The sequence below is a fragment of the Mustela lutreola genome, chromosome 17, assembly GCF_030435805.1.
Source record: "Mustela lutreola isolate mMusLut2 chromosome 17, mMusLut2.pri, whole genome shotgun sequence".
In the NCBI taxonomy this organism is placed as follows: domain Eukaryota; kingdom Metazoa; phylum Chordata; class Mammalia; order Carnivora; family Mustelidae; genus Mustela; species Mustela lutreola.
The window spans coordinates 40042870-40055472 of record NC_081306.1 but is presented as its reverse complement, the minus strand read 5'-3'; the positions used below and the strand labels follow the sequence as shown (position 1 = coordinate 40055472).

The 12603-nt window shown below is 55.0% G+C and overlaps 1 protein-coding gene across 1 annotated transcript; it reads left to right on the top strand.

The window, feature by feature from the left end:
* The first annotated feature begins 34 nt into the window (after positions 1 to 34).
* On the top strand, positions 35 to 10993 carry PDAP1 (PDGFA associated protein 1). Its single transcript, XM_059155352.1, has 6 exons — positions 35 to 190; positions 3131 to 3222; positions 4541 to 4648; positions 6660 to 6781; positions 9058 to 9209; positions 10280 to 10993. Exons 1-6 carry the CDS (start codon positions 178 to 180, stop codon positions 10336 to 10338), a joined length of 546 nt encoding a protein of 181 aa, XP_059011335.1. The 5' UTR covers positions 35 to 177; the 3' UTR covers positions 10339 to 10993.
* The last annotated feature ends 1610 nt before the right edge of the window (positions 10994 to 12603 follow it).

Sequence of the window (12603 nt, the reverse complement as noted above, 5' to 3'; positions counted from 1 at the left end):
CGCGCGGGACAGTCTCCGTGCGCCGGCATCCCTGAGGTCCCCAGCCCTCGCGGCGGCGGCGGCGGCGGCGGCCAAGCGCCGAGAAAACTGGGCCGGGCGGAAGAAGTCGAGGCCGAGGTGTTTCCGGTTCCGGTGTCAGTTCGAGGCGCCGCCGCCGCCGCAGCTGCTGGAGCCGCGATGCCTAAAGGAGGTGAGGGGCGAGCGCGCGTGGCCCGCGGGCCTCGAGGGGCTGCCGGAGTCCCGCTCCCGCTGTTCATTCAGCCCGCGGGCGTCTCGGAGAGTGGCGTAGAGGGAGAACGTCCGCGCCGGCTGAGGGCCAGGTTTGGGCCTCGACGCCCAGTTGTCCGGTTGGAGAAACTGAGGACCGGAGTGGCCACGAGCCGCTCTTTCGTGGGTCTGGGGAGACTCGGAGGCTCCGAGTCCTCGGCGACACGGAAGGCCGGGTTTGGGCGCCCTTCTCTTGGCTTGGGGGATCTGGAGTTTCCTCCCGCTTCAAGGCTCGCCGGGGACTGAGTCACCGCGTCCCGCGCCTGTGCCGGGCCCGTCTGCCTTGCGCGTAAAACGTGGGCCCTCTCGAGCTCTGGGCGAGCCGGGCCTGACTAACGAGAACTAACTTGATGTTCTCGAGCATGGCAGAGCTGGTTTGGACTGCCCCTATTCGGTAGTGGCTTCATGTGTGCTTTTGAGCCAGTCGCTTCATCTCTCTCTGTCCGGGTTTTCTCATTTTGCAAACCGAGCTTACGATTGTACCTACCTCATAGTACTGGTGGGAGGCTTGAACAAGGTAATCCACGTGGAGTGCGCATTACAGCGCGGGGCGGTCGTTAAGTGCCCATTAAGCATGATTTGTAGGGTTTTGTCAGTTTCTTGGCCAGGAAAATAGAGGATCCAGGGTAGACCAGTCCTTCATTCTCTTCTCCCTAAAAGTCAGAAGTTTTTGAGTTGAAGTCTGGCTGTGTCACTGTCTAACCTCATGGCCTGGAAGAAATCACATAGTTCCAGCCTGTTTTTCTCATCTGAAGCACCTGGCCCATAACCCTTCTCTTGGAGCTGGAGATACAGAGGTCATAAAAAAATAGAGCACTCCAAGTGCCTGGCTAACTCCTGGCACAGAACAGATGTTCGGTTAATAGTGGTAGCTCATGTGTCATGTTGGTTAAGATGCTTCTGCCCACAGGAAATCTACTTGGAGTTTTTTCAAACCTAAATGACTTCCTGATTTTTACTTGCAGAGATATTGGGGTTTACAGAGCTGAATCCATTTAAACTCCCCTCCCTACCGATTTCATCTGTGGTAGGAAGAGCCACATCTCTTCCATTTTTCTCATTCCTGTGTTCTGCAAAAGGAGGGTGCTGAATGAACCCTTCGGGGTCCAGAATTCTGGTTCTAAGGATCCTGTTTCATAGACACTTTGAGCCAGGGTTGGAGATTACAATTAGAAAATCCTGAATATCTTGGTTAAGCGACTTGATCTTTGGCTTGTGAAAAGCTTCATGGCAGATAAGATGTACATTTCTTGCTTGTGTTGATTTGCTTGAAAAGCAAAGGAAAGGCCTTTTAAAATTTTCAAGTGTAAAATTCCCTGAGGGAAAAGAATGCACTCTTGTTGGCCTTGTGTAAACGTGAAACATTTTTTTAAAGGCAGGGAGAGCTTTTAATAAGAGTTATGGTAGGCCAGACTAAGGTCAGTTTCCCCTAACCAGGTGTGTGGGATGAGAGCCTACAGTAGCCAGTTTTGAGTTGTGAGTACTGCCTGGAATATTAAGAGGGCAAGAAAGGGTGTTGGGTTTTTTTAACGGCAAGCTTGCTCTTTCACAATAGGACTTTTCATGGGCATAGACTGAGACACCCCTGGGAACCCAGGTAGTCATTAAAAATGGGTGGTTGTGGTCTTTAGCTGCCCAATTATGGCTCTGCAGCTGCTGTCTAGGAAGTAGGAGGTGGGTAGTTGTGCTACTGTCTCTGGAGTCCAGAGAAGCTCTGGCTGACTAATTACAAATTCTCTGCACTTGGTGAGACACTGGAAATCAGCTGGGCCGAAGCTTCTAGAAGAGGGGATGGATGAGGCCACAACCACGTCAACATCCTTCAGGACCACCAGAGCAGGTGCCATCCTGCTGTAAAACTGGCTAGTGGCTTTAGCAGGGTCAGTCTCTTGTCCTGATGCAAGAGGGTCGACTGTAAAGCTGATAATCTCAGATGAGCTTTAATTTACAGTTACATTTTTAACTGTTAGAAGGTAGTCGGCTTCATTTTCAACTTTTAACTTTCCCAGCTGTGCGTCCTGCTCTAAGCAAAAGAAAGTTTCCCATAGGTTTTGGGTTTTTTCTTTCTACCATACCATTTAGGTGAACCTGGAGTTCACCTAAGTTTTATTATATTCTGTGATGTTTACAGTGAATCACTGATGTGGTCAGTGGCTTTGTTTTTTTTCCTCCTGCCAAAATACTTTGTTAGAAAAGTAACAAACCTAGCATACCTTTCTGTAGTGCTTATCCAGTGCTGGGCACTGTTCCAGAAGATTTACTAAGTTAACAGTTTTGTTCTCGTGACAACTCTAGGAGATAAGGACCCACATGGAGAAACGGAGACTCAAGAGGTTAAGTACCTGCCCAAAGCGAGCAAGTGGTAGAGCTGAGATTTGAATCTTAAGTGTCTTGTCTGTAGAATGGGACCAGCTGTCACTCCTCATAGGTTTATTCTGAGGATCAGATGAGTACCTGGCTGTGACAGAACATTTGCAAGTAAAAACCCCTGTAGTCATAGCAGGGATGTGAGTGTTACATGTTCTGACTGCATTTCGGTGTTTGGATTCTAAGGGTCCAGGAGAGTTGGCCAGTTTTTACGTGCAGTGTGCCCTCCCCCATAGCCTCCCCCCAGGTCTTATTTGTAGGAAGCTACCTGCAGCACACAGTTTGGAGCGGCCTCGGGTGGTCACGTGTTGCCTCTTTTGAAGGTGTGAAAGTAGGAGAGTGTAGGTTTGGGTGATGCTTGGTGAGGGGTTGGGGGTGGGGGAGGTCTCTGCAGCCTCTGATGAGAGCACCTCAAGCAGGACACAGCGCCCTGGGGCCTGCAGCCTTCCAGGAAGCCGATGCCATCCCACTTCCTAAACTGCCAATCATTGTACAGGGAGAAAGGGAGGCCACAAAGGCCGGGCAAGGCAGTACACAAGCCCCGAGGAGATCGACGCACAGCTCCAGGCTGAGAAGCAGAAGGCCAGGGTGAGTACGTGCCTGTTCAGGCCACTGGAGTGGCCCACGGTGGTTCCATGCCTCTGTGGCGTCCCGAGAGGCCAGGCAAAGACCACCTATTCCCAGGGAGAAGTCAGCACCTGAGATTCAGGGTGGAGGTGGGGCATGGACAGCAGGCGGGTGTCCCAGAACAGCCGCCAGTGAAAAGGAGAGCCATCTTCTGGAGTGAATCCATTAGAACTTCGTTCTTATAGCAGTGATTGCCTTAGTGGGTCTCTGTTCTCAGTCCTGTGTTCCGGCCTTCTGGGAGCTGTCCTTCCGCCAGCCTCAGCCCATCCACGGCTCAGGCTCCCAGCAGTCCCCGTTGGTTTGCTCTAGCCATGCCAGACCTCTTGCCAGACCCAGCGTGATATGATGCCCTATCTTCCTACACCCCCGGCAGGCAAAGTACTGTTCGTTTCTGCAGACCTTGCTGAGCGTCATCTCCTCTGTGACTCTCACTGACGGTCTTCACCCTTCCCCCTCTAGTCCAAGCTTAGGAGTTCACTCTCCTCTGTTCCTGCAGTGTTTTTTCCAGTCTATTGTCAGGAAATAGAATGTTTTCACCATCGTTGATGTCCACATCCCTGACTACACCATTAGATCTCCGCCTGGATAAGGGCCACAAAGAGCACAGTCAGGCACGATGAGTGACGCAGCTGTGAAGTGCCTGGGAGCCCCTAGAAGGGAGGGGCCGCATGTGGCTGGGGGAGAGGGGAGGAGGGCTTGAGGGAGGAGCTGGCAGCTAAGCAGGACCTTGGAGAATGTGTGGGCCAGTGCTAAGGCAGGAGGACCTACTGTTTTTGTTAGGCATATTTTTGGCGGGAAAGCAATAAAGGTGGAAGGAAGCAGCATGTTGGGTGTTGTGTTAGGAAGCTAGCGCAGCGAGGCCTCTGCATGGGCAGGTCAGAGTGGCTGGCCTGCCACTGGCTGTGGGAGTGGAAAGCAGGGATGGACTTGCCCAGGAAAGCAAGTACCATTTGGCAGCTGCACGTGGCAGCTGGGGAAGGAGGAGGGGCGCTGAGCGGGACTGTGGTTTCCAGCCCCCAGCTGAGTCTTCCTGACCCTGGGAGATGAACTTCTCACCGAGAAGGGCTTTCAGGCTGTGGGGCCGAGTAGATAGGCTGCCTCTGACCCAGGTCCCCTTCTAGGGGCCAGGGTCGCAGAGTAGGACCTTGTCCTACTTGGTCCCAGCCTTCTGGGGGGCTCAATGTTTCTGGGTCCACAGTCTGGAGGTGGTGGGAGCAGGGGTCACAGTCTAGGGGGTTTGTGCATTTTTGATTTTGCAGGTTGTCCATTTCTGAAACAGGAAGAAGAGGAGCAAGAAGAAGGTGGAGATGGGGCTGCAGGTGACCCCAAAAAGGAGAAGAAATCCCTAGACTCAGATGAGAGTGAAGATGAAGAAGACGATTACCAGGTACTGCGTTTGGCGGGGGCCTGGGACTTGGACTCACTCAGTCAGCAGACGTTGATCAAGTGCTTGTTGATTACCATTTCTAGTTGTAGATGTGGACAGAGTCCTTGCTCTTAAGGGTTTATGTTCTAATAGGGAGTTACAGACAAAAAGGAAATAAACAGACAACAATTTTAAGTAGTGGCGGGTATTGTGAACAAGAAGTAGTAGTAGTAGCAAAGTGGTGTGTGGTGAGGACGCAGCTTTTAAACTGAGATCTGAAAAACAGGCTAGAGCCAGGCGTGTGAAAATTATCGTGCAGAGCAGTCAGGGCGGCTGGATTGGCAAGCTCAGAGGGCCTGGGGTGGGAACAGGAGCAGCAGGAGGCTGCTGGGGGTGTGCCTTCGTGGATATGAAGAGGAGTGGCTAGGGAGGAGCGAGGAGCGGTTGGCAAGGGCAGCTCCCATGTGGCGCTTGAAAGGGTTTGGGTTTCACTGTTGTGGGTGGGGGGCAGCTGGTGAAGGCCTTGAAGTGGGAGGGAAAGATGACTAGATTTGCTTTTAAAAGGTGGTTTGGGGGTCGCATGGGTGGCTCAGTGGGTCAAGCCTCTGCCTTCAGCTCAGGTCATGGTCTCAGGGTCCTGGAATCGAGCCCTGCATCCGGCTCTCTGCTCAGCAGGGAGCCTGCTTCCCCCACTGCCCCTTCCTGTCTCTCTGCTTCCTTGTGATCTCTCTCTCTGTCCAAAAAAAAAAGTTGTTTTGTCTTCTCTGCAGAGAGTAAATCGTAGGGTGTTGAGGTTATAAGGGAAATGGCAGTGGGTTTCCAGACAAGAAGCTGTGGCTGGTGTTGGGATGGTGGCAGTGGCAGTGGAGACAAGCGGGCAGATTCACACCGTGTTTTAGGAGTTGGGTTCAGGGTGCCTGCATGGCTCAGTGGGTTAAGCCGCTGCCTTCGGCTCAGGTCATGATCTCAGGGTCCTGGGATCGAGTCCCGCGTCGGGCTCTCTGCTCAGCAGGGAGCCTGCTTTCTCCTCTCTCTCTGCCTGCCTCTCTGCCTACTTGTGATCTCTCTCTGTCAAATAAATAAATAAAATCTTAAAAAAAAAAAAAAAAAGAGTTGGGTTCATTGGGGTTTGCGGAGGGAAGGAGGCATACGGCTGTGGCCTAAGGATGGTCGGAAGGAGCGGGGTGCGTGAGGCACGTTCACTTCACAATGTCACAAAGCAGGTGGAGGCGTTTGCAGGTAGCTGGATTGGACATTGGTGTCTGGAGCTCTGTGTCGGATTGGTTACTGTTTGGAAACTGTCTCCTTGGTCACTTAAAGAGAAAAGTGTGGGTTGATAGGGCCTGAAACTTGCACCCAACCTGCTACATTGAGGACTTGAGCTCTTGGCTGAACTTCCTCCAGGGGAGGTAGAAGGGGCAGGTTCCTCGATGCCATACGTTTTGATCTCATGGCTCATTCTCAAGTCACTTAGGTCCCGTCAGCGGGGAGGGCTAGCAGCTGGAAAGCGAGCTGGAAAGGGTCCTGACGCCCTTGGCCCGGCCTGCAGCAGGGATCCAGCCGTGCTTGTGGCCGTCAGCCGTGGCATTCCATGGAAAGCTGCTGGGGGCTGCGGGTGGTGGGGGGGGTGCTGGGCTTGCAGTGGGGACATAGTGCTGTGTGCTGAGAGCTTGTGAGTTGGGCTTGGACTCTCAGCTCATCTGCTGTCTACTCCCTGGTTGGCGTTAGGCAAGTTAGTCCTGTGTCTCTGTTCTGTAACCTGTGAAACAGAGAGAGTAATCCCCAGTTGCTGGGACCCTGCACAGGTTGGGCTCCGGTCCTGTGCACTCGCTGTCCTCGTACCTCCCAGGCTGCTGGCAAGTCTGCTGAGTGCTGTTCCTGCTAGGAGGCTCAGGCTGAGCATCGTGTTGGGACAGGGCTGGAGTAGGAGCTTGTCCCTGTCTGGGGGAGCTGTTGGGAGATTGTGGGAGTGGCCCTCAGGGGCTCTGCAAGACCAGATGTCTCCAACAGCCACGTTCTTGTCCTGTCTTAGCAAAAGCGCAAAGGCGTGGAAGGGCTCATTGACATCGAGAACCCTAACCGGGTGGCACAGACAACCAAAAAGGTCACACAACTGGACCTGGATGGGCCCAAGGAGCTTTCAAGGAGAGAACGGTAATTTCTACTGCTGGGCCTTGGGACCTGGGCCCTTGGACCAGGGGCTGGTGTGTTGGGGGTGGGGGGTGAGGTTTGGGGGTGTTTGAGGCCCAGTTCCCCTGCCCTTGCCTCCTGGGCTCTGAGGTTCCCAGTGGATGGGTCGGGGCTCCAACTTCAGCCTTTAGATTTGTTTCATCTCATTCTCTAAAGGCTCTATAGAAACTTCTCCAAAGGGAAGGCCTGGGTGGCTCAGTTGGTTAAGCAGCTGCCTTCGGCTCAGGTCATGGTCCCAGCGTCCTGGGATCGAGTCCCACATCGGGCCCCTTGCTCGGCAGGGAGCCTGCTTCTCCCTCTGCCTGCCATTCTGTCTGCCTGTGCTCGCTCTCTCTCCCTCTCTCTCTGACAAATAAATAAATACAATCTTAAAAAAAAAAAAAAAAGAAACTTGTCCAAAAACACAAAAATAATTTTGTCTCACCATTAGGAACCCAGCAGGGAAAAAACAGAACAACAGATTCAGACTTGAATGTTGCACTTGAAGTAATGCCCAGGAATACGGAGGGCTCTGCTATGGTCCCTTTCTCCAGAGCGCCCTACTCCGTGGACGCTTCCCTTACCCCAGCCTGATCTGACCATTGTTGGCCCGCATTCTGTGGTGTCACTGCCACAGGGTGAGGTAGAAGACAGCACAGGGCGGAGAGGTCTGCTGGTTGCTCCTTAAGTCCAAGGTGGAAATGGAGCTGCAGACAGCTTCCTCTTGGGTTGTGTGAGGGTCTCGGTCCAGTGCTGGAGTGCTCTGCACACGGCCGTTCTTGACAAGTAGTGCCCTAACTCTGGATGGGCACCAGCTGACGTCAGGGCCTTACCAGAGATTGAAGTCCTTAAGGGAAAGCTCTCCTATCTTTCTTTCCTTCCTGAGCTGCTAGGATTAAATCTGTCTTCCTGTGCTAACTCCATGATGACTGAGGGGTCTATGAAAACCCCACAGGGAAGGCTCATGGGCTTAGGGTGTGATTAGAAGCTGCTAAGGATTCCAGCCTTCCAGTAGGTTCCCTCTCACCAGTAAAAAGGGGGTGCTTTTGTTACCCCTGCTTTTTGAGGTTGTAGAGTGAAAGCCATAAAGGCCAACTTCCTTCCTGGCACTCAGCCTTCACTGAGGGGGCTTTGCAGAGCTTTGGATAGCCTTGCTCATCATCCCAGATGCCTCCTGGACATACTGCTCACCCCCCGCCCCCCGCCAGGTTGGCTTCCTACTGCTTGGCTTAGAGGCTCCTGGCTCTGCACCTACCTCCCAGGGTAGGACCTGCTGAGCTAAGAGATAGTCAAGTCTCATCTCTGTAGCATGTGTTTTTCCAGAGTCTCCTGGGCAAGACATCTGCTTATCTGACTTCTGGTGGCTGGCCTTCTCTCCTGTCGGGCCAGGTCCCAGGCTTTGTTTCTTATTAGCCAGTGCAGTGTGCTGTGAAGGCCCCTGGGAGGCTAAGTCCCTCCCTCGGGCTCCTGCTAGGCAGGACTTCCCGGCTCCCTCCTCTAGTATTTGGCTTTTCCAGGAACCTGGCATTAGTGGGACCATCCAATTGCGCAGTGAAAAGTGTGCCCACTCCGGTTCAGAATCTCGGGCCTTGGAGGACGATCCTCAGAGGGAAGCTAATGACCATCACCTCTCTCTCTGCCTAGTGGGTTGGTGACTGACACCTTTGTCCTGTGGCAGTCTAGCTCTCATTCCCACACCCTCCTTAGTGGGGGCTCACACCCCGGAGGGCAGCCTCTTACACATCTGGGCTGCCCTGATTGAGACCTTGCTGTGTTCTGTTGACCTGTGATTGGGTGGGCGTGGTTCCCATCTGTGGCTCCTTGGTCCACTCCCTTCTCTGCCCTCAGAATGTGATTTCCAGTGCCTTCTTTCTCTTGCTCATCTTTGGACACACTGTTCACTCGGTGTTTGGTCCACCTTTCTCACTGTGGACACCAGATCCTAGTCAGCACCTCCCTTCCCCCCAACATGGGCATTGTTTCCTCTCTGCCGAGCTCACACCAGCCTCTGCTGTCTGTCTGGGAAAGCTGCTGCACCACTCGAACTTCCTCCAGCCCCTCAAGTCTGTCCGTCAGAGGTCCAGCCCTCTGCCTCTGCTTGTTTGGTGAATGTCCATCGTGGAGGGGGCACACGGAGCCAGGGTGCCTGCCTTCACTTGGGCCCCGGGCCTGAGGACTTGGCTTCTCTTCTGGCTCCCACATTCAGCTCAGCTGATAGTGGTGGGGAAGATGTCCTGTCTGACACCATTTTATCCACACAGAGAAGAAATCGAGAAGCAGAAAGCAAAAGAACGTTACATGAAGATGCATTTAGCTGGGAAGACAGAGCAAGCCAAAGCTGACCTGGCCCGGCTGGCGATCATCCGGAAACAGCGGGAAGAGGCCGCCAGAAAGAAAGAAGAAGAGAGGAAAGGTAAGTCCGGAGCTCGCGTGGCTCCCCGACCAGTTCCAAGCAAGCCACCAACCCCGCACTTCATTGTCCTCGTTGTGGGACGGGATGGGGGTGTGTTGTTGAGTAGAGACCCAGCCTGCGTGTACATGCACGTGCCTTTTTCCCTGCCAGCGGAAGTGGGTGTTCCTGCCCCCCACGTCCTAGGGTGCTGGGAGGGTCCAGCAGCAGCCAGGATTCAGACAGGGAGCACAGCAGCTGTGGAAGCCTTGGGGATGCAGCTAGGGCAGACCTTATGAAAGTGGGACCGTCCCGCCAAGTTATCTGGTGCCTTGTTGAGTGTGGGGAGCTGCCTCGGGTAACTGCTGTCCACCTGAGGGGCTTGAGAGGGTAGGCCAGGGTGGGCTGGACCTTACCGTGCAGACCTGGATGAAATCTGACCCTCTTCCCGCATGCTCTCCCTCCAGTGGGGTCAGAGGTTGGTGGCGGGAGCTGTGGGGAGTTGGTCTGGTTTATAGGAGCGTTTGACTCATGACTTCCCTCCTCCTGGTCTTACCTATCCTTTGTACGTGTGGGACCACAAGAGCCCTTAGGGATCTGCTATCCTGCCCCTCACCAAATCACAAGGAAACCGAAGTCCAGAAGGGGGAAGCTGGCTGCCGCAGGGTTGTCCCCACACTGGCGATGGCCTGCTGTCCCAGCTCTCCACTGGTAGCTCTGGCCTCACAGTCCCCAAGCTGGAAAGGCCTCAGCATGTTGTTGCTGAGGCTGCAGCCCCCACACGGAGAGGGTGCAATTGCGGGGTTCTGCTTGGGGGTAGGGTTAGAGTCCTCTTTGCCCAGCAGGTTGTGTGGTGGGCCTGTGTCGGGGCAGCCACCCGGACGTGAGGGGAACGTCTGGACACCAGGGCGCAGTGGCTCCTGCAGGAACCCTCTGCTCCCTAAGGCTGTTCCTCCTCTACCGGCTGAGCCCACTGGCCAGAGTGTTTTCTGTGGTCTTCGAGCCCCCTGGTGCTGTGCTCCCGGGGCGTGGGGGGCGTGTTTGGATCCCGCGTGGTTTCGCCTTAACACCTGCGCTTCCCTTCCTGCCCTCAGCAAAGGATGATGCGACTTTGTCGGGAAAACGGATGCAGTCGCTGTCCCTGAATAAGTAGCACGGCCTGCGGGAGGAGGCATCAGGGATCCGGCCGCACCGCCAGGCCCTCTGCCGAGTCTCGCCTGCCCCGTCCTGGCGCCGCCGCAGCCCCTCACGGCAAGGAGCCCCCGCAGCCTGGGGCCTCCTCTTCATCTTGGCACAGAAATCGTTTGGGGGAATGGTGGGGAGGGCTGGGGGGAGGGGGCGGCTGCTCTCTGAGACAGAAAGATGCGGGACAGCATTTCATATGTAACCATTCGAATGTTTTTGCTGTTTTTAGAATTCAGAACTCTTGTTGGGGGTGCCTGGGAGGTGGGGTGAGAAGAGCTTCCATTTGTCCTGTAGGTTGCACGGTAGGGGCTGATTGTGTGGGGGGAGCCGCCGACAAGTTTGCAACAACCAGCCCCGGTCTGAGTTGCCTGGGTGCTCCCTCAGAGGGGCTGTCGTCTGGGAGCCCATGCCCTTGGGTCCCTGAGGGTCATGGTTCGTCCCCAGCAAGTCCCCTCTGCCCTTCCCCACCCATCCCCACCCTTCTGGCCAGTGCTAGGGCCCATTCTTAACCCTCCCCATTGATCATTTCAAGAAATCTCTGTTTACTGTGCAGCACCCAGGCAAAACATACTTCACAAGTCCAACTTGTATATTTGGCAGATTAAAACTTGACATTATCGTAATATTTGTTCTGTGATGCATTTTGGGGCCCTTGTGTCTGGGCCCTTTTCACCCGGCAGGGCATAGTGTTGCTTTCGGGCAGGTCCGCCCCACGAGGACTGGGTAGCACCCAGCTGCGTGTGGGGCCTGGTCCCTGGGCATCTGAACTGGGAGACACCTTGGGGTACAGAGTTAGTCCCTCCCGCCCTTTAACCCAAGTGTGGTGGACCCTAAGCCGGAGTGGCCAGGGCCCAGTCCACAGTCTACTACAGTAGCACCACGCCTCCCTGCCTTGCCCTCCAGGTGTCCTGGTGTTCACAGTCTCAGGATTTCAGTGCTGGGAGGAAGCGTGATTGCCAGGCATGACCTCATGCCATCCTTACTACTCTGGACGGAGGGGATGGCGGCAGGGAGTCGGGCTTAGCACCATCATGTGAGCCGCCTGCAGACTTGGCCACTGTGGCTGCCCCTTCTCCCACACCCCTTCCTCAGGGGCACTCCACCTTGTGAACACCAGCATCCTTTGTGTACGGTCCTGAGAGGTCAGCACCCGGTGCCAAGAAGGGGTCTGGCCTGAGGTCAGAAAGATTTAGTGGCAGAGATGGAATTGGGCCCCTGACTTCTAAGGACTCCTGCCATGTCCCCTGGCCTTGACCATGCTGGAGCTCGGCAGCCCCAGGAGCCCCTGAAGGGGTTCCACAGCTGCCAGCATCTGCAGAAAATCCCTGACCCCGGACCTGAGGAGTGGGACTGACCCTGAGTTTGCCCAGGAGGGCAAACTGCCCTGCCCTGGAGGTCGTGCGGCAGCTATTCCAGGTTGGTGCCGTGAAAATGCGGTTCTCAGAGAAGACAAACAAGAAGGTGGTGGCTGTCTGGAAGCTCATGGACAGAGTACCCTGTTGTTGGCTCTGGGGGCTGCCGGCCGGCCGAACTGGAGCCGCACGGGGTGGTAAGGAGGTGGCCTCCAGCGTGCTGGCAGTCAGGAGTTTGCAGGAGTGGCAGGGCCAGCAGGGCTCCCTGTGTGCCCAGGACTTGTCCTTGTCTGGCTGGACCTTGGTGTGAGACTGGAAGCCAGGACGTCCCTGCTGCGACCAGAAGCCAGCCTCTGAGTGGTCATACAGATCTCACCAGTGTACCCGAGTGAGGTGTCAGCAAGACTTCTGGCGTGAAGCATGTCCTTTCCCGCTCAGCTAGCGACCAGACCCACGTCGAGTATCTCTCAGCAGGTGCCCCTCCAGTGGGGCCTGGAAGTCAGACCTGAGTTTGGATCCTGGCTCTGCTGCGTCCTGCCCATGAGGCTCTAAGGAGGTAACTTCTTTCTCTGGCATTCAGTTTTCTCTTAGAAAGGGGTAACAAGGGGCACCTGGGTGGCTCAGTGGGTTAAAGCCTCTGCCTTCGGCTCAGGTCATGGTCCCAGGGTCCTGGGATCGAGCCCCACATCAGGCTCTCTGCTCAGCGGGGAGCCTGTTTCCTCCTCTCTCTCTCTCTCTGCCTACCTGTGATCTCTATCTGTCAAACAAATAAATTAAAAAAAAAAAAAGGGGGGGGGTAACAAGGCCGCCCCCCCCCCCCGAGATTTGAGAGCGGGAATGCGCATGGGAACAGGGGCACAGGGAGAGAGAGAGAGTCGCAA

Coding starts and splice junctions, on each gene's coding strand:
- PDAP1 (XM_059155352.1), top strand. Junction 6,782..9,057: donor GAGCTTTCAAGGAGAGAACG/GTAATTTCTACT, acceptor TTATCCACACAG/AGAAGAAATCGAGAAGCAGA. Junction 9,210..10,279: donor GAAAGAAGAAGAGAGGAAAG/GTAAGTCCGGAG, acceptor TCCTGCCCTCAG/CAAAGGATGATGCGACTTTG.